We start from the raw sequence: 17797 nt of genomic DNA on the forward strand, positions 1-17797 counted from the left end.
AGAGAGTCCGCGGCACCGCCCCCTCCACGGCCCGAGCCCCTGCTCGCGCGGCTCCCACAATGCACCGCACAATGGCCCGACCGCCGCCACTACCGGGGCCTGAGCGGGCCTGGCGGAGCCCGAGCGCGGCCCGGCCCGCAGCGCGGGGCCCTGAGCGCGGTGAGTGCCGGCGAGGGCCCCGGGGGACGGCAGGGAGCGGGGCGGGAGGCAGTCTCGCTGCGCCCGCGCGCCCGGCACCTGGAGCGGCGGCTCCCCTCATCGCGGGCCGCTCGGCGCGGTCGCCCACACCCCCGACCCGAGGCCCCCTCAGCGCCAACTCGGGCTCAGATAGGCCCCAGGGTGACGAAAACTTCCCGACCCCAATACCTGGGTCTGGGGGACCCGAAGAAATCCCACTGGCCCTTCCCTTCCGAGACCTGGAGACGCAACCCTGAGGGTCCCCCACTCCCGATCCCCAGCCTCCCTGGAGACCCAGATAACGCGCTGCAGACCTTACCAGGGACCCGGGTCTGGGGGACGCAGATAAGCTGCACCTGCTCCCTCCCCTCAGACACGCCTACCCGGACCCACATAACCCCCTTCCCTGCTCCTAATAGTCCGCTTCTTCCCCTCTGTTTCATTTTCTAGAACTACATAACCTCTTTTGAGACTTCCTCCAAATATTTGGTTCTAGGGAACACAAGTGAGCCCTACCCGTAGTACCCTCCTCTGCGATTTTACTCCCAAACCCTAGACAGCTTCCACACAGTACCATTTTGAGACTCTGAAATTCAGGGAATTAGTTTCTGACTCTCTTCAGCCCCTGGAATCCTCCAACCCTTGTAATCTTCCCCCCACATCTTTGCCAGGGGGTCTCTAAGAGACCCAGATAACTTGATTGCTCCTCCCTCCCTCCTATCCCTGAGACCTCCTCCAGACTTCTTGAATTTCTGTCCCTGGTCCGGCAGCCATCCACCCCCAGCCTTCCCAGCCCCAGGGGCACTTAACCTTTCCCCCTACGCGAGGCGGTGGTCTAGAAACTGCCCAGGAGCTAGGCTCCTCCCTGCAAATCCTATCCCAGGCTATGCCCCCAACTTGTTGGGGGAAAGAGACCTGTAAAGTGCAGGATAAGGAGACCTCGGGTATGGGAATTTGTTGGTGCCTTCACCTACAAGTGTACCTGTCTCCTGGCTTGTGTGTGTTTCCCCACCTGTCTCCCTGGGACTCTGAAAGTGTCAGGCCTTGGGTTTCTAACCCTACCACCCAGGGTGAGGCCACCAGGTTGGGGTTGGGGGTCTAACCAGGTTGGGGTTGGGGGTCTAACCAGGTTTCCTCTTCGTGAAAATGGGCCTATAGTGAGTTGCTGCCATTTGCTCAAGGCCTCCTCAGGAGTGGGAGGCGGCGGGAACCAGAGGAAATAGTGCATCAAAGGGACTCCAAAGAGGGCCCATCTACGCTAACAGAGGAACTAGCAGCCTGAGAGTAAATCCAACCCCTGTTAATCCTGTTTGATGTCTCTTGGAATGATGCAAGTCATTGAGACTCTCCAGCTTCCCTGTAATTTAATTCTCCCACCACTCGGGAGTGTGTGAGAGAGTGAGGGGGGCAGCTATTCCTATTCCCCCCTTTCCTTCTGCTTTCCAGCCAGTCAGTGTGTCTTTTGGATTTGTTTTTGGTGCCCAGGTCAGGACCTTTTTTTTTTTTTTTAAATCTCTAAGTCTATTTATAATTTCCCAGTTGCTATTTTGGGTTCTGCTTAGGAGGAGATTCTGTCCACTCCAAGGAAAGTTCCTGGGTGTGTTTCCTCTTCGGCAGGTGTTGAATTGAGTTCTTCAGATCCCCAAGTAGCTCTTGGGCAGGAGGGATAAAAGCTATTTTAGGGTAGTCACTGAAGTGGAGCTGTTAATCCTCTGTGGGTCTCTCTAGTTAAGAACACTTAGAGATTAACCCTTTCCTGGCTGCAGGGGGGCTATTTCTCAAGTTTTGGGGGGAGGTTTGGGAGAATTCAACTGTGGCAGCAGAAGGTGGGAACATGCAACTCAACACAAAGGCAAAGATAATAGGTGCCTTTTGTTGGGTACTTAGAGCAAGCCAAGCCCTGTGCTGAGCGCTTTGCATACCTGACTAGAATAATCCTTATAACAAGCCTGTGAGGTAAGTATTTTTAGTTTTACAGATGAGGAAACAGGCTAATAATGGAGAAAGAACGCAGTTTCTATAGAGATGATGTAACACCATAAAAACTATAGTTTCATCAGAGGCATCGTGGCACACAGCAGAAGACAGACAGACGGGGGAGCAATTTGTCTCCTTTCAGCTTCCAAAGAGGGCCATACAGAGTTTTTAGTAGGCATTTGTATTGGGGGTATGGAGCCTTAATAAAAAAAGAGACTCCTAAAGTAAGAGAACACTGGCCCAGGATATGGTTGGTGCTGGAGTAAGCTAAAGTAGAGGGACTGGCCGGGGGGATTTGCTGAGGGTTAATTGTGAGGGAAAAGGAGAAGGCTGCATTCTGGGGAGATGTTGAGAAGGGAAGGAAACTCTGAAGCTTGAGAAGTAACATTAAGGGAAAGAAAAAAAAGTATTACTCAGGCCCTTTGTAGAGAACAGACACAATTTAGATCTCAGAGACAGCACTGCTTGTATTCACACATTTTGTCGGATATTTCAAAAATACTGCTTCACTGAATCTTCCATGAGAATTTTACAGGTAAGAGAAATAAATCTCTATTTTAGAAATTGAGGAAACCAAGGTTCAGAGAAACAAAGTAACCTGCCCGTGGTTTCTCAGACAGTAAGTGGCAGCTCTTTCTGTTAGCAAGTCCAAGGTTCTTTCCACAATACCTCCCTCTTCAGATCAGGTGCCAGAAGGAATCTTAGGATGAAAATATAGCAAGTTATACCAGTAACTGGGAGGGATTGATTGTGTTTGTTTTATGGGAACAGGTTCTGTCAGCTTCTAGAGTTGTTAAGGTTAGAATGTGAGACCAGAAGAGCAGCTTTGAAAGAGAAGCAGAATTCTTTCACAGTTTTGCTGAAGAAAAAGTCTGAAGGAATAGGCCTTGGAATAATGTAGGAGAGGCCCTGGAATCTTCCTGGATAAGAGGAGTTTGCAGACAAAGGACAGAGGGAGAGAAACTAGATTCCCAAAAGGGTCCCTAAGGTAACACCACAGCCACAGCCCCATTAAATGCAGATCAAGGCAAGCACATGGCTGCTGCCTTCCTCCTTTGGTTCTATCAGCACAGCCTCATGAGCCCTTCTTAGCCACCACCAGCCTCTTTCCTAGAAGCCCATTACTCACTCTTTCAGTAGCAGCATACTAAACTGCTGTGTCTTGTTTGTGCTTGTTCAGGAGAATAGATGAGGTGGATGTGTGGGAGGTGGGGGATGTACTGCTCTCTTTCTGAGTTTGTGTGGAATTTCCAGGGCTAGGCTCCCCTATCACAGCAGCCAGATTGATGCAGCTTGCATCCCTCTGGCTGCCATTCCCAACTTCCCAGAGCCTGAGGTGCATGATTTCAGATACCAAGGGGGAACAGAATTTGACTTTGAAGGTAGGGGAAATTCCCTCCAAACTAGGTGTTCAAATTTGTGCTCGCTCTCAACCCAGTTCCAAGCTGCCTGGTAATCACTGGTATTATAAACAGGTAATTCCACCCTTTCGAAGAAGGAGGGGACTTAAACAATGAAAGCCAGACGTCAGAGGCCTTTGAGGTTTATCATGCAGCAGGCAACTATGCCATGATGACTCGAAGACTCAAGTGGAACTAGTTTTTAGTGCTAGCATGTGACTCGTGCAAAATGCAGCCACCTTTGTGCAGCTCTTTCTAGGCAAATCTCCATTTGTGATGGGGAAATGTTTATCATATTACATTGCAGTGTTTCTTCAACAAGAGGAATGGTTCCTGAACAGGACATAGCTCATGTTGATGATGAGCAAAGCTCTCTCGGGCGTGAACCCGCTGATCCCATCATCTCGTTCAGGGCCAGCCTGTTGGTTGAATGGTCACTGTAAGCAGCAGGTGCTAATGAGCTGAGCAAGCATTCTTTGGCCCACAGCTAGTTTGTGTGGTTGGAGCCCTCCCTAGATTCTCGTGGACAATCCCCAGATACCCGCTTTGCTCCCTTTACATGGAAAAGCCTCATGACCACATTTTGGCATGACCTCTTCAAAGGAAATCCCCCTGTTGTAGCAAGTTGCATTGCGGTTCGTAATCTGTGATGTTCTTGTGAGTGTGAACATGGGTCTGTTGTCCCCCTTTTGAGAATCATTATGGTAACGCCCATCCTCTCTTCCTCTGAGTTGATGTCAGGCAAGAAGTTGTATCACCTTTGCTCCATCCACCCTCCCTCTCCCAATCCAAGAGAAAGGATCAGACTTCAAGATATTGGCTCCCAACTTTGGAATCCAGTTTAAACCAGAACTTCCTGAGCATGTTAGCCTATGAGAAACAACCTGCATTTAATGACTAATTTACTCATCTAAAAGAAAGTTGAAAGTCCTTTTCTAAATGCTAGGTGTATGGAGATGAAAGAGATATGATATGAACTCTCAAAGAATCAGAGTTTGGTGGTGGAGCCTATGTTCTAACGCAAGTGTGTTACCTGCTCATCATGGAGAGATGAAGTATGAGGGTCTGTAGGAGGGGCCACTCAACACCTTAAGTGCTGGATGGGCTTTCGTTAGAGAAGTGTGGCCTGAGCCCTGAGCCCAAGAGACCCAGAGTAGTGGTGGAGGGCAGGGTGGGACCAGTACTGGTTTAGTAGAAATGCTGAGTCTGCAGCTGCCTTCTCAGACAGAACCTCTTGATGCTGATGCACTGCTAAGAAACACATCTGGCGCAGGGGCTGACTTTGCAGGGTGTCAATTTCCTAAGAAAAGGCTGCTTCTCCCTTCTCTTCTGTTTCCTTTTGGGCATTTTATTGCTCCTTAACACTTCTATGAGGAGAAGGTAGGGTAAACAAGAGGAGGAGGAGGTGCTGCTATCTCTAAATTTAGTAGAAATGATGTAAAAGTAAAGTTAGAAGGTAAAGTTTGGAGTTTAGGGCTTTTATTTCCTCTGATTAGCCTGTTTCCTATACTAGGTGCCCAGCCTTCTCCTGAATGCTCTATATTTATTATCTCATGTAATCCTCAAAGCATCCTTATGTTTTAGGAGATTATTAAGCCCATTTTGTAAATGGGGAAACAGCTCGAGAAGTAAGTAACTGGCTAAAAGTCACATGGCTGCTAAGTGGAAGGGCTGGGGTGGAATGGGGATCTGTCTGCCTCCAGAGCCCATGTTTTCATGGTATTGGGCTCCCTAACACCAGGTGTTCTGATGTTTCAGGTGAAGAGATTGTTTTCTGAAGGCTGCGTTGGAGGCTGTGACAGAGCAGAGAGCCCTGTGGAGCTGATGGGGAGGCTTTCTCAATAACATGGCCCTTCGCCATTAGCCTTGCCATGACCACATTTTTCACCAGCGTCCCCCCCTGGATTCAAGATGCAAAGCAGGAGGAGGAAGTGGGCTGGAAACTAGTTCCCAGGCCTCGGGGCCGGGAGGCGGAGAGTCAAGTGAAGTGCCAATGTGAAATCTCGGTGACACCTTTCTCAAATGGGGAGAAGCTGAGGCCTCACAGCCTCCCCCATCCAGAGCAGAGACCGTATAGCTGCCCTCAGCTGCACTGTGGCAAGGCTTTTGCCTCCAAGTACAAGCTGTATAGGTAGGTGACACTCCCATACCTCTCCCTGCCCTGAGGTTCCCAGAGGATAAAGCCAGAGAGACTCCACCGAGTGTGGGGCTTTTTCTGTGGCAGAAGAATAGAGGTTAATTTGTCCCATAAGTGTACTCTGAACGCCAACCATTTGAGGTCACTCAGTAGAAATAATGGTGGTATTTTTTATTGAAACATCAGAATCTGATGGGTACAATATCAGACAATCATGAACAAACTAGATTGAATCTTTTTTTCAGTACAGGCGTACGTCATCTTTATTGCGCTTTGTAGATACTATGTTTTGTTGTTTGTTTTTTTTTACAAATTGAAGGTTTGTGGCAACTCTGAGTCAAGGAAGTTGGCCTGGTTTTCCAGCAGCATTTGCTCATTTCATTACTCTGTCAGATTTTGGTGATTCTCACAGTATTTTAAACCCTCCACCAACAAAAAGATTATGGTTTACTGAAGGCTCAGATAATGGTTAGCATTTTTTAGCAATAAAGTACTTTTTAATTAAGTTTTATGCAGTTTTTTTAAGACATAATCCTGTTACACACTTAATAGACCACAGTATAGTGTAAATATAACTTACATGCATTGGGAAACCAAACAATTCATGTGACTTGTTTTATTGTGATACTCACTTTATTGCAGTGGTCTGAACTGAACCCACAGTATCTCTGAGGTATGCCTGTCCTACTTTTCCCCACCTGTGTCAGGTAATGGTGAGAATATTAGCCAGAAATTAGAAGCGGTCTTAGAAGTTTAGAAGGAAAAGGAGACCCTCTGGTGCAATCTGTAAATTTTAAAGTGCAGGCTAAGCGTGGAGAAGTATCTTACCCAAGGTCATATAGCTTCTTAGGTCCTGCAGTGCCTCTTCTACTGAACCAACCTGCCACTTAGATGATTACTTAGGTCTCTGTAGAGTCCCTAGTGTCCTCTGAGTTAGAGACTTTCCTGAAACTTAAAAGCCCAGGAACCCCTACTTTGAAGGGAGGGGGGCCTGCTCAGAAGTAACCTTGATTTTATCCTTGCCTTTCCATTAGAAGAACATGAACATGCCCTTTACCAATGAGATAGATTGCCTGATGCACAGTCATTCGTCTCTCAACTAGGATTTATTGAGCTCCTGCTTCATACCAGGCACAGTGTTCAGTGCTAGGGACAGATGAGTGAGCCAGACAGATGGGAGTGCTGGCCCTCCTGAGTTTACTGTCTTAACAGCAGAGACAGACATCAAACAAGTAACTACATGAACAAGGTGACCACAGAAAGCCTCAGTTCCTTGTCTGGAAAACAGTTGATAGGAAGGAACTAAAATGGGTACCAAACAGGGTAGTGTGTGACCAGGATTGCCCTCATGACAGTTCTGTGGTTCTCAGGAATGCTTTGATTTTGTGTGCTCCTGTGTTTTAGGAGGATTCCAGTTGGGGTTGTCCTCTTAGACTTTCTTGGTGACAGTCTGAGTGTCAGTAGGAGGCTGCAGGAAAGGTCCTGGTCCAGGAGACAGGCGCTTCTGACCACTCCAAGTCACTGTGATTTTAGGCGAATTAATAAACCTCTTTGGGCTTTGGTTTCCTCACCTGCAAAATGGGGGAAATGGACTGTGGATCACTCAGCATCTCCCTCTCATATATTACGTCAGTTATGTCACAAGAGATTAATAGTAACTCTCATAGGTATGAGCACTCACACATAGCATGAGGGTAATGGGTACGATTCTACCCTCCAGGTAGAAAGGATCACTGGGTACTGTGCTAGAGACAGCAGTGACATACCTGAGTGAACCCAGGTTTCAGGAAGGTCTGTGTTTAAATTTAGCCTCTGCCATTTACTGACTGGTTGGGGTGGGGGGCTGCTCTTAAGAACAAGGTTGATGACACAGCTCACACAGGGCTTGCAAACAGTGGGACCCCAAAGTCTTGTTGAGTTGATTCTGAATGTACTGTGGAGCTCTGGATTGCAATTCCTGGGTTCTGAGCTGTTTTCTAGTCAGATAAGAGCAGGTAAACCAAGGGACACTGAGGTGCCATATTATGAAAACATTTTTTTAAATGTTGCCACTTTACATGACAAACAGTTTAAACGGTTCACATGGACATGCAGTGAAAAATGAATTGTCACACTTAGCCACCGTTCTCCACAAAGGCAGCCAGCAGGATCAGTTTCTTGCACATCCTTGCTGAGACATTCAGACGTGTATTCCCTTCCCTTTTTATTTTCACAGGGGATTATATTACACTATCCTGAACTTCCTTTTTTGAGTTGGCTCTCTATATCTTGGGAGATTGTTTCAGATCAGGAAGTTAGATATATTCCGCTTTCCCTTTATTGTATCATTTAAATTTTTTTAAATAAATTTTTTTGCAAAGGAAATACACTTATGTAATTCAAAATTCAAAAGTTACCAAAAGGTATACAATGAAAATTCTCCATCACACCCATAAAAGCTGCCCATTTCTTCTCCCCATAGGCAGCTAGTGTTGTCAGTTTCTTGTGTGTCCTTCCAGAAATAGTTTAAGCACATAACAAGCAAACATACATATATCTTTCCTCTTTTCATGCATAGTACCGTTCTGTACACGTTAGTCTGTCTCATACCTTTTTCCACTTACTATATCTTAGGAGCTTGTTACCTGTGTTGCATGTAAAGCTGTCTTATTTTTTTAAAAGCTAAGTCATTTTATGGACTTAGAGTAATTTATTTAACCAGTTCCCTATTAATGGACATTTAGGTTGTTCCTGATTTTTTTGCTAGTAAAATCAATGCTGCAAAGAAGCAGTACATATGTGATTTGCAGGTGTGTGAGGATATCTTGGTATTCCATTCCACTGCATGGCTTTACCATAATTTTTGTGTTTAGTTCCCTGTTAATGGACAACTCAGTTGTCTGGCCAGCCCATGTGATCTCCTTTCTTTCTCCTCTATCCTCTACCTTTACTTCCAGGCACATGGCCACCCACTCAGCCCAGAAACCCCACCAGTGCATGTACTGTGATAAGATGTTTCACCGCAAGGACCATCTGCGGAACCACCTGCAGACCCACGACCCCAACAAAGAGGCCCTCCACTGTTCTGAGTGCGGTAAGAATTACAATACAAAGCTGGGCTACCGGCGCCACCTGGCCATGCATGCTGCCAGCAGTGGTGACCTCAGCTGCAAGGTGTGCCTGCAGACCTTCGAGAGTACCCAGGCCCTGCTAGAGCACCTGAAGGCCCACTCACGCCGGGTAGCAGGCGGTGCCAAAGAGAAGAAGCACCCCTGTGACCACTGTGACCGGCGGTTCTATACTCGTAAGGATGTGCGGCGGCACCTGGTGGTACACACAGGCCGGAAGGACTTCTTGTGCCAGTACTGTGCCCAGAGATTTGGCCGCAAAGACCACCTGACACGTCATGTCAAGAAGAGCCACTCGCAGGAGCTGCTCAAAATCAAGACAGAGCCAGTGGACATGTTAGGCCTACTCAGCTGCAGCTCCACAGTCAACGTTAAGGAAGAGCTGAGCCCTGTGCTGTGCATGGCCTCTCGGGACGTGATGGGGGCCAAGGCCTTCCCTGGCATGTTGCCCATGGGCATGTATGGTGCCCACATCCCCACCATGCCCAGTGCGGGCGTGCCACACTCCCTGGTGCACAACACGCTGCCCATGGGTATGAGCTACCCTCTGGAATCTTCACCTATCTCTTCCCCAGCTCAGCTTCCTCCAAAATACCAGCTTGGATCTACCTCATACTTGCCCGACAAATTGCCCAAAGTGGAGGTGGATAGTTTTCTGGCGGAGCTTCCTGGAAGCCTGTCTCTCTCATCCGCTGAACCCCAGCCCGCCTCACCTCAGCCGGCGGCAGCTGCGGCCCTCCTAGATGAAGCACTGCTCACCAAGAGCCCCGCCAACCTCTCTGAGGCCCTCTGCGCTGCTAATGTGGACTTCTCCCATTTACTGGGCTTTCTTCCTCTCAACCTGCCCCCGTGTAACCCACCTGGGGCCACAGGAGGCTTGGTCATGGGCTACTCCCAGGCTGAGGCACAGCCCCTGCTCACCACTTTGCAAGCTCAGCCTCAGGATTCCCCAGGAGCTGGGGGACCACTGAACTTTGGGCCTCTGCACTCCTTGCCTCCTGTCTTCACCTCCGGCCTGAGCACCACCACCCTGCCTCGTTTCCACCAGGCATTCCAGTAGCCCCACGGAGGCCCTCAGCTCAGTCTTGGGCTCTATCAGGGAGCCTCGTACCCACCCCATCTGCATCCCCCATGAAGGCAGCTGAGCTTTCAGAGCTGGGTTCAAAAAGAAAAAATTCCAGTATCTGTATGGAGCACTTGGTTTGGGGGCTTGGGCTCCAGGATCAGTTCCAAGAGGAGCCTTGAGCCCCAGCCCCATGAAAAGATCTCATACAATAGGACTTCAGGTATTTTTACTTTTATTTTATTTTTTATCTGAATCGGGAGCCACACTTAGCCCTCTCCCTTTCCAAAGTGTCAGAACCTCCTTCCCTTTGGAGAAGGGAGAGGTCTCGGAGACACAGAGGGTTTTATTTTGGATGACCTCGAGAGAAATAGCCCAAGAAGCCCGCCTTCTGGTCCCAGCCTGCAGACCCCACAGCAGTTGGTCAGGCCCTTCTGCAGAGGGTCCATCGCCTGCTTCCAACCAACGGGCAGGAGAGGGCCTGTTCTTCCCCATCACCTCCATCCCTCCTGTCCTAACACCTCCATTTTCAGTCAGTGTTTTCCAGCAACGGTACCGTTTACACAGTCGCCTCAGACACACCATTTCACCTCCCTTGCTCAGCTGTTAGCCTTAGAATGATTGCAGTGAACATTGTTTACACACCGTGAATCCATTCCCACCAGTCCGTTCCAGTTGGCACCAGCCGGAACCATTTGGTACCTGGTGTTAACTGGAGTCCTGTTTACAAGGCGGAGTCGGGTCTTGCTGACTTATCTTCACTTGAGGTCACATTCTTCCCCTGTGGGGAAATAAACTGACTTTGGACTGCTTCAGTCTCTGCCATCTTCCGTGACTGTGTCTGTCCTGCCTTCCTCGGCAGTGTCCACTGGAGACGGGCGAGAAGATTGGAGCAGTTTTCTCACAGGTCTGCAATTCTGTTTTTCTCCAAGTACATCATGACCCCCTCACCCTCCTTTTTAACTGGAGAGGGCAAGAAATGAAAGGCATGCCTACTTGTATCACCCCTGCCCCATTTCCTAATCCCCACCCTAAACATCATGAGCTGTTAATTAGTCTTGGAAAGAGGGACTTGGGTCCTAGGCTGGTGTGGATAGCAAAGGAGAGCGCGTGAACCCCTCATTTGTCTCCTACCTGTCCCTTTTCCAGGAAGTTGTGGAGTTGTTGGAAGAAGAGTTTTCAGAAAGTAAGGACTGGGCAGATGGTTGAGTCCTAACCTGTGGGCATACGTCCTTCCTCGCATACCAGACTTTTTCCTTATCCACAGTGTTCCTCCTCTCCCACTTTGCAGTCCCCATGGACTCAGGGCCACTGTGCATAGGCTTCTCTGCTCTCCATCAAAGAACTTCCACCTTCCTCTTGTGGCCCCTCCGTTTTGCCCCCAGTACGGAGCAAGTTTTCTTGCAACATGATTAGTTCTCTTCTGACTTGTGGGGCTCCCTGCCATGGACAGCACAGCTCTTGCCCAGCTGAACCCCATCCCTGCTTCATCTCAGTTCTGCATGGGCTTCACTCTTCCCACTCGTCGAAGGGAGGCAGCTCAGGGACCACCAATGTGGGACCCTCTTGAGACACCCACTCTGATTCAGAAACACACTTCTACCTCTTTACTGTTAACTCCTACAGATGCAGCCAGTAGTTTCTAGGCACTTCTCAGTAGCTGCCTCTACTGGCTTCTCCACTAGGGTTTCAGGACAAACTACCAAGGAACTGCCTCAGCCTCCTCACAGTTCTCCCCCTCTCCCGCTTCCGTCTAGAAATCACTTTAGTTTATCATCAGGAACTGAGCAGGTCCAAGACCTAGGCTTCTGCTTCAGCCCAGGCCAGTACTCTTTCTTTGAGGTGAAAGCCTTAAAATGTAGCTCCCTGGCCCTTGATTGGAAGCAATGTGGAGTGAATAAACATGTTTTAATTTAGGCAGGCTAGCTTGGGATACCTTTAGAAAAAACCCACAAAACCAGATATAAAGATGTCTGGCAAGATTAGAATCAGACTAAGTGATTTACTTTCTAAAAATTCATTTCAGTGAGTCCCAGGGACTAATTAAGGTTTACTTTTAAAAGCGTCCACCTTGGTACGCAGTCACCTCCTGCATGCTGTGCATGTTATTGGGACTCTTGTATAGGAAATGGTGTGTGAGGATCCAAGCAGGCCTCAGTGCTGCCATTCTCCTTGTTGTCTCTGGTCTTCATCACTAGACCCAGCAACCTTCACCCACTCCCTGCCGCCTTCCTTGCACCTTTCGTTTTCAGAGGCAGTGGGCCTCTGGCCACAGACTATAAAGTCTTGGGCTTTTAGAGGACTCCTCTCCTCTTTGTCTGCTCTCTCCTGTCCCTTCCTTAAATTCTCCCCCTTTAGTGATTCTGGGAAACTCATAGGACAGGCAAAGCAACTATTTAAAACCTTGTAACTGGGGCCTTGCCCCTCCTCCCCTCCCCTTTCTTCCAACCTGTTCCTCCTCTCTTCCTTCAGTGCCCTCACCCTCTACAAGGAATTTTCCTATCACTGTGAACTTTGCTGGTGCAGAGGAATATCTGCCTTCACCTTTTATTTTTTGGACCAGGGCCACACAGCCATTTCTTGTAAACCTCCCTTCCCCAAATTAAAAAACAAACAAACAAAAAAAACAACAAAAAAAAGACCTTATTGGCCTGGTTGTTCAAAGGATAAGAGTAACTTTATCCGACGTTCAGTACCAAACCAACGTCAGTACCCTTACTGAGGCCGTGAGAGCCTAGGGATTTCTGTCCAGGACAGGAGCCGTGGCATGTTGGCAGAGACTCAACAGGGACCAGGAAAAGGGGTGATGTCCCCTTTCCCCACCACCTCCAACCTCTGTCAGCAATGAGCTGCCCTAAACAGTGGCAGGCATCTCCCCACTGCACAGTAGCTGGTCAGGGTGAGTGCAGTCCTAGGGGCCAGGGGGCAGCATGCCCAGCTGTGTCAGCTCAGAGGATCTGTGCACATCTTAAAGAGGTGAGAGGTAGGGAAAGGAACACCAATGAGTTTTTTCCTCAACCTTTTACAAATGGCATTTTGTTAATGGAAATCCGGGAAGCAGGTGTGATTACTTTTTTGCTCGTAGATATTGTCCTAAGTTGAAATCCTCCCACTCCCCTAAACTTTCCCCTAGTAACCCTTTAAATCCCTGAGCCCGTTTTTGGTAGCTGTTTTCTCCGCCCACCTCCACCTCCCCTCTTATCTAGGAGCTGTTTTTAAGCACGATTTTTTTTTTAACAGTTTATATTGTACAGGATCAATATTTTGCTTTTTAACAAGGATATTTATGTAATAAGAAAATTTGCCTTAGGCAGGTGATGGCCAGAAAAGTCCAGATTCCTCTGAGACCCCAACCTGGCCTCTCCTGGAGCTCTGAACCTGCTGTGGAAGGAATTGGCTGTGACCTCACCACTGGATGAGAAAAAGGGGTGTCCTGGTTCTGACAGGAGAAGGATCCACCATGATAATCTAGTGCCTCTGTGGAGGGGTTTGGAAGACGTATTCCAGTTCAGTTTCTTCAGGTGTAAGCTGACTTCCTTAGCTGATTTTCCCCATAATGCTCCTCTCCACCTATTAATAAATATTCGGCACTAGAACTGAAACACCATTTCTTCTCATACACCTCCCTCCCTCCCAGTGGTTAAGGCTTTGGAGCCACTCTTTCGTAATGCCAGATTATTTAAAGAGAGAAAAATACAAGACAGAAACCTTCTAGCACTTTGTAAACACAGTGAATAACCTCTTGGAGTATTTTTGGCTTTATATAAAACAAGGTTTTTAATTGTAAAATATAAGTGCCATTAGAAAATGCACAGGGCCTATCTTTGTTAAAGTAGATTTTTCAATGTTTTACAGAATTACATTTTCAAAAAAAGTTTTTATAATGAAGTTGTTTATTAAAAACTTCTGAATGATGTGTTTGGAAGTTGTGAACCTGTTTGATTGGGAAGGGGTTGGAGAAAGCCTGAGGGAGAATTGGAATCTCCAGCTATCTTTAGCATCCAAGGGCATGGTGAGTGGAGGGCAGACAGTAATAACCCTTCACATTAGCACCTACAAACTTTGTACTTTGAAATGAAAGATCTTTGAGGTAAGTGGTATCATACCATCACTTAATAATCTTGGATGCAAGAGTCAGAAAAATCAAATTGGGTTAATCAGTGAAATTTCATGTAACTGAAAATGCCATATGAGTGCAGTCTTGAGGTTAGGATTGTCCCAGCAACACCAACATGGTTAGCCTCAGCATTCCTGTTTCTCGCTGCCCTATCTTGTGCAGTTGTGACTTCATCCTCAGGCTCTACAAGGTGGCTTGTCCCCTTATGTAGGACTAGAATGCTGCCATGATTCCAGACCTGTCATTCTCACACAGTGCTGACCAGGAATGGAAGGGCACCCTTTCGAGGCTCTCTAAGGAGAGGGGAGTCCTTTATTCACAGAAGCTGCAGTAAGCATCTTATGTCTCATTGGCCTTGATAGGGTCCTATACCATCCTAAAACCGGTCACTAAGCCAGTGATGACAAAGCTGAGACGTGTCTCAAAGGAAATTAGGGGTACTGTTAGGACGTGGAATGAATGTTGGTTGTCCAAGAAAAAAATGTCATCCACTACCAAAGGCATACACCTGGCAAGTGATAGACCTGACCTTGCCCACACTTGTGTCTACCTGTTTGGTTCAGCCTGCTGAAAGGCTGACATGGCTTCACCTGACGTTTGCTTGGCCAGTCTCCAGCGAAGGTAGTCATCGCTGTTCTGGGCCTCATCCCTTGTGCTGAGATCCTCCTGTCCAGATCTCAGACTGAATTTGCTTTTCTGTGGTCTGGAGCCAGTGTCCATAGTCATGCAGTGCAAATCACTCCAGAGTCCAGCCCAAGGGTTCCTGGGACATTAAGTGTTAATGTGTGTAACAAGTGGTTTGTGTACAAAGGCAGTGGGCTGGCCCTTCATCTCCTTGGCCTTCTGTTTACTTGATTATCTAACCAGTGGGTCAGATCCCTGCTGGGGCCCCCAAGGGAATCCACCTTGCCCTCTAGGGGATGCACACCCTGGAATGGGTCTGGGGGCTCAAAGCTATCTTATCCTTTGGATGGGAGGAATTGGAGGCTTTCTAGAGGAGGTAGCAAGGACTTCCAGGTGAGGGGGTGGGCTTTAGGTGTATTGACATCCATGGGCCACAAGTTTGGGAAGCTGACACCACAGGAGTGCAAATGCATTTGCAGGATCACAGCTGTAGGGGCTGGTCCATCCAAGCCCTTATCCTATCCATGCACAGACCCTGCACTTCAGACTAGAATTCACATTTATGAAATGCCTGGTACAGCGCAAGGGGTAGCCTGTGGGCCTAGGACGAGGTGAAGCAATGCCTACCCTTCAGCCTGACAGTCCCGGAGGAGCCAGCTCATTGGAGGAAACCAGGCAGAGGCCCACTTTTCTCCCTGGTTGGCAGCATTTGAGAACTTCCCCTGCCCCCCAGGTCCTTCTACTCTGACCTTGCTTTTTCCTTTTTCCTTAAGTATTTTGAGCACCTCCGTGTGCCTGACAATCAACATTCAAGTTTCATTCTGGTCAGTCTCTTGAGCCCTCTTCATATGCCTGAGCAATTTATCCGGTACAAAGCTCCAAGTGTTCTACAACTGCCCCAAAGCCTCAGTCGAGTTGGGGGAGTGTGGGCACCGAGGGGCTCCTACCTGCCCAATGCAGATTCGGGTTCCAGTAATTGCCTGGCATGGTGGCTATGATGGAAGGTTCTATCTGTCCGTGATCGGGGGTTGGGCCTGATCCCAGGTGGCCTGCTTGGAACTGTTCCTGGCTTGGTACACCCCTGCACTTCACCCCATCTCCACCGCCAGCTGCCAGTTCTGTCTGGGCGTCCGCAGTGGCAGCCCGCTGCCCCTCCACCAGGCCTCTCGCCCCTGGTAGCCAGAACCCTTGCGAATCATATCCGAAAAGGGGTGGGGGTGTGTGGGGGCGCAAGGGGGCGGAGCAAGTCAGTAAGAGAAGATCGCGCCTGCTCGCCTCCCGGGGCTCCTACAAGCCACTGAACCACCCCTCTCGCGGAACCCGCAGTGTCGACCTCGCTCCCCAAGCCCCTCAAGGCCAGAGGCTCCCGCAGGTGATGGCGGCCGAGAGTGCGGGCGGCCTGGAAAACGCCGCTCGCCCGGACCCAGCGTCTGAGACCGAGAGAACGGGGGACACGGTCAGGACACCTGACCACGCAGCCGGCCCTGGGACCTTCCCCCCTCCCCCGGAGCCCCGAGAAGCGGCCTCCGGGGCAACTGACCGGAGCCTGGAAAAACGCAGGAAGGTGGGGGGCTCGGGCTGGCACCGGCGGGAAGGCCGAGGAAGTGATGACTGAGGAGGATGCCATCTTCATGGAGGAGGCAGAAGAGGAGGTGGAGAAGCAGCAGGTTGGGGAAGGAGAAGCTGGAGGTGGGGGCGGAGGTGCAGGAAGGCCCGGGACCCCTAAACTTTGGTGGCCCAGTTGTGGACCCACTGGAAACCGTCCAGTGGGAGCTGCAGGCCATGTGTGCCCAGGCCGACAGGGCCTACCTGTGGCTGGAGCGCAGGTTTGGGCGCGTGCGCCGGCTGCACCTAGCTTCATCATTCAGAATATTCCTGGCTTTTTGGTCACTGCCTTCCTGAATCACCCGCAGCTGTCAGCCATGATCAGCCCCCGAGATGAAGACATGCACTGTTACTTGATGAATTTGGAGATGAGGGAGCTCAAGCACACCAGGACAGGCTGCAAGTTCAAGTTCAGTTTTTGGAGCAACCCCTACTTCCGGAACAAGGTGATTGTGAAGGAGTATGAGTGCAGATCCTCAGGCAGGGTGGTGTCAGTCGCAAGTCGCATCCTCTGGCACTGGGGCCAGGAACTTCCAGCTCTGGTACACAGGACCCGAGACACTGTCTGAAGCTTCTTCAGCTGGTTCTTCACAGCACAGCTTCCTGGAAGCCGACAAGGTGGCCCAGATTATTAAAGAGGACCTGTGGCCCAACCCCCTGCAGTACTACCTGCTGGGGGACAGGCCCCACAGAGCCAGGAGAGGCCTAGCAAGTCCACCCACAGAGGCCCCTTCCAGGCCCTATGGGTTCCACTCTGGCTAAGTGCTGCCCTGGGACCTGGCCCCTACACAAGACTCCCTTCTGCCTCCTCGGAACCTGGGCTTAGGCCAGCCAAGCCAGCTCTCTGCTTTCTGTTCTGTGTACTTTGACCCCTCTGGATTTAAGTGGACGCAGCTGTAAGATTGTGGCCTGCATGGCCAACGTCTTCTGTTTCCATGTAGCCTCCATGCATTACATGACTGTCACATGCTACAGTGTCTGCCCTAGCACCCAGTGCTGTGGACAGGTACTGCCATCATCTTCATGGCCTGGACCTATCTTTGATCGTGGTCTTCCCACCCAGTTTTGACACGGGCACCCGAAAGTCATTGCTAGGAGGACCAGTGCCTCTTTGAGGCCTGCTACTTCAAGGACACAACATGCTGTGCTTCATATTTATGCTGGCCCCACAGCTGGCTGTGGCAGGCTGAGTCTCATCACCCAAGGTGAAGTGGGTGCTTTTGGTGCTGGCTGTCAACCAGACTTGGACATTCCAGTGCCTCAGGACCATAGGCCAGGCTTCTGGACTGTTGGGCATCTAGCAGAATGGGCATGGGTGAGGTTAAGGTCATGAAACAGTGGGCAGTGCATTCTTTGTGATCACACTGCTCTCCTTACCCTGTGTTGGTCCTACCTCTCAGCCTGCTATTGGTTTGTGAAGTTCTGTGCTCTACTAGTGTCTGGCCATTGCCCTTCTTATGAGTTTTGCCTAGGTAGTCACCAACCTTGTTGCCTATAAGGACCTCAAGACCTGCCTATGGACCCAGGTGGACCACCTGCCAACACACAAGGGAGCCCCCAAACCCCCAGAAACTCTGCCACGCTGGCATA

The 17797-nt window shown here is 49.5% G+C and overlaps 1 protein-coding gene and 1 pseudogene across 1 annotated transcript; both read left to right on the forward strand.

Annotated features, from left to right (window-relative positions):
- Nucleotides 1-66: 66 nt before the first annotated feature.
- Nucleotides 67-13779, forward strand: PLAGL2 (PLAG1 like zinc finger 2). Its single transcript, XM_064475785.1, has 3 exons — nucleotides 67-159; nucleotides 5313-5685; nucleotides 8628-13779. The coding sequence occupies exons 2-3, from the start codon at nucleotides 5426-5428 to the stop codon at nucleotides 9856-9858; spliced, it is 1491 nt and encodes a 496-aa protein (XP_064331855.1). The 5' UTR covers nucleotides 67-159; nucleotides 5313-5425; the 3' UTR covers nucleotides 9859-13779.
- A 1777-nt stretch (nucleotides 13780-15556) lies between these two features.
- LOC135318549 (putative testis-specific Y-encoded-like protein 3) lies at nucleotides 15557-17071 on the forward strand (annotated as a pseudogene).
- The last annotated feature ends 726 nt before the right edge of the window (nucleotides 17072-17797 follow it).

Source organism: Camelus dromedarius, chromosome 18 (assembly GCF_036321535.1).
Source record: "Camelus dromedarius isolate mCamDro1 chromosome 18, mCamDro1.pat, whole genome shotgun sequence".
NCBI lineage: Eukaryota > Metazoa > Chordata > Mammalia > Artiodactyla > Camelidae > Camelus > Camelus dromedarius.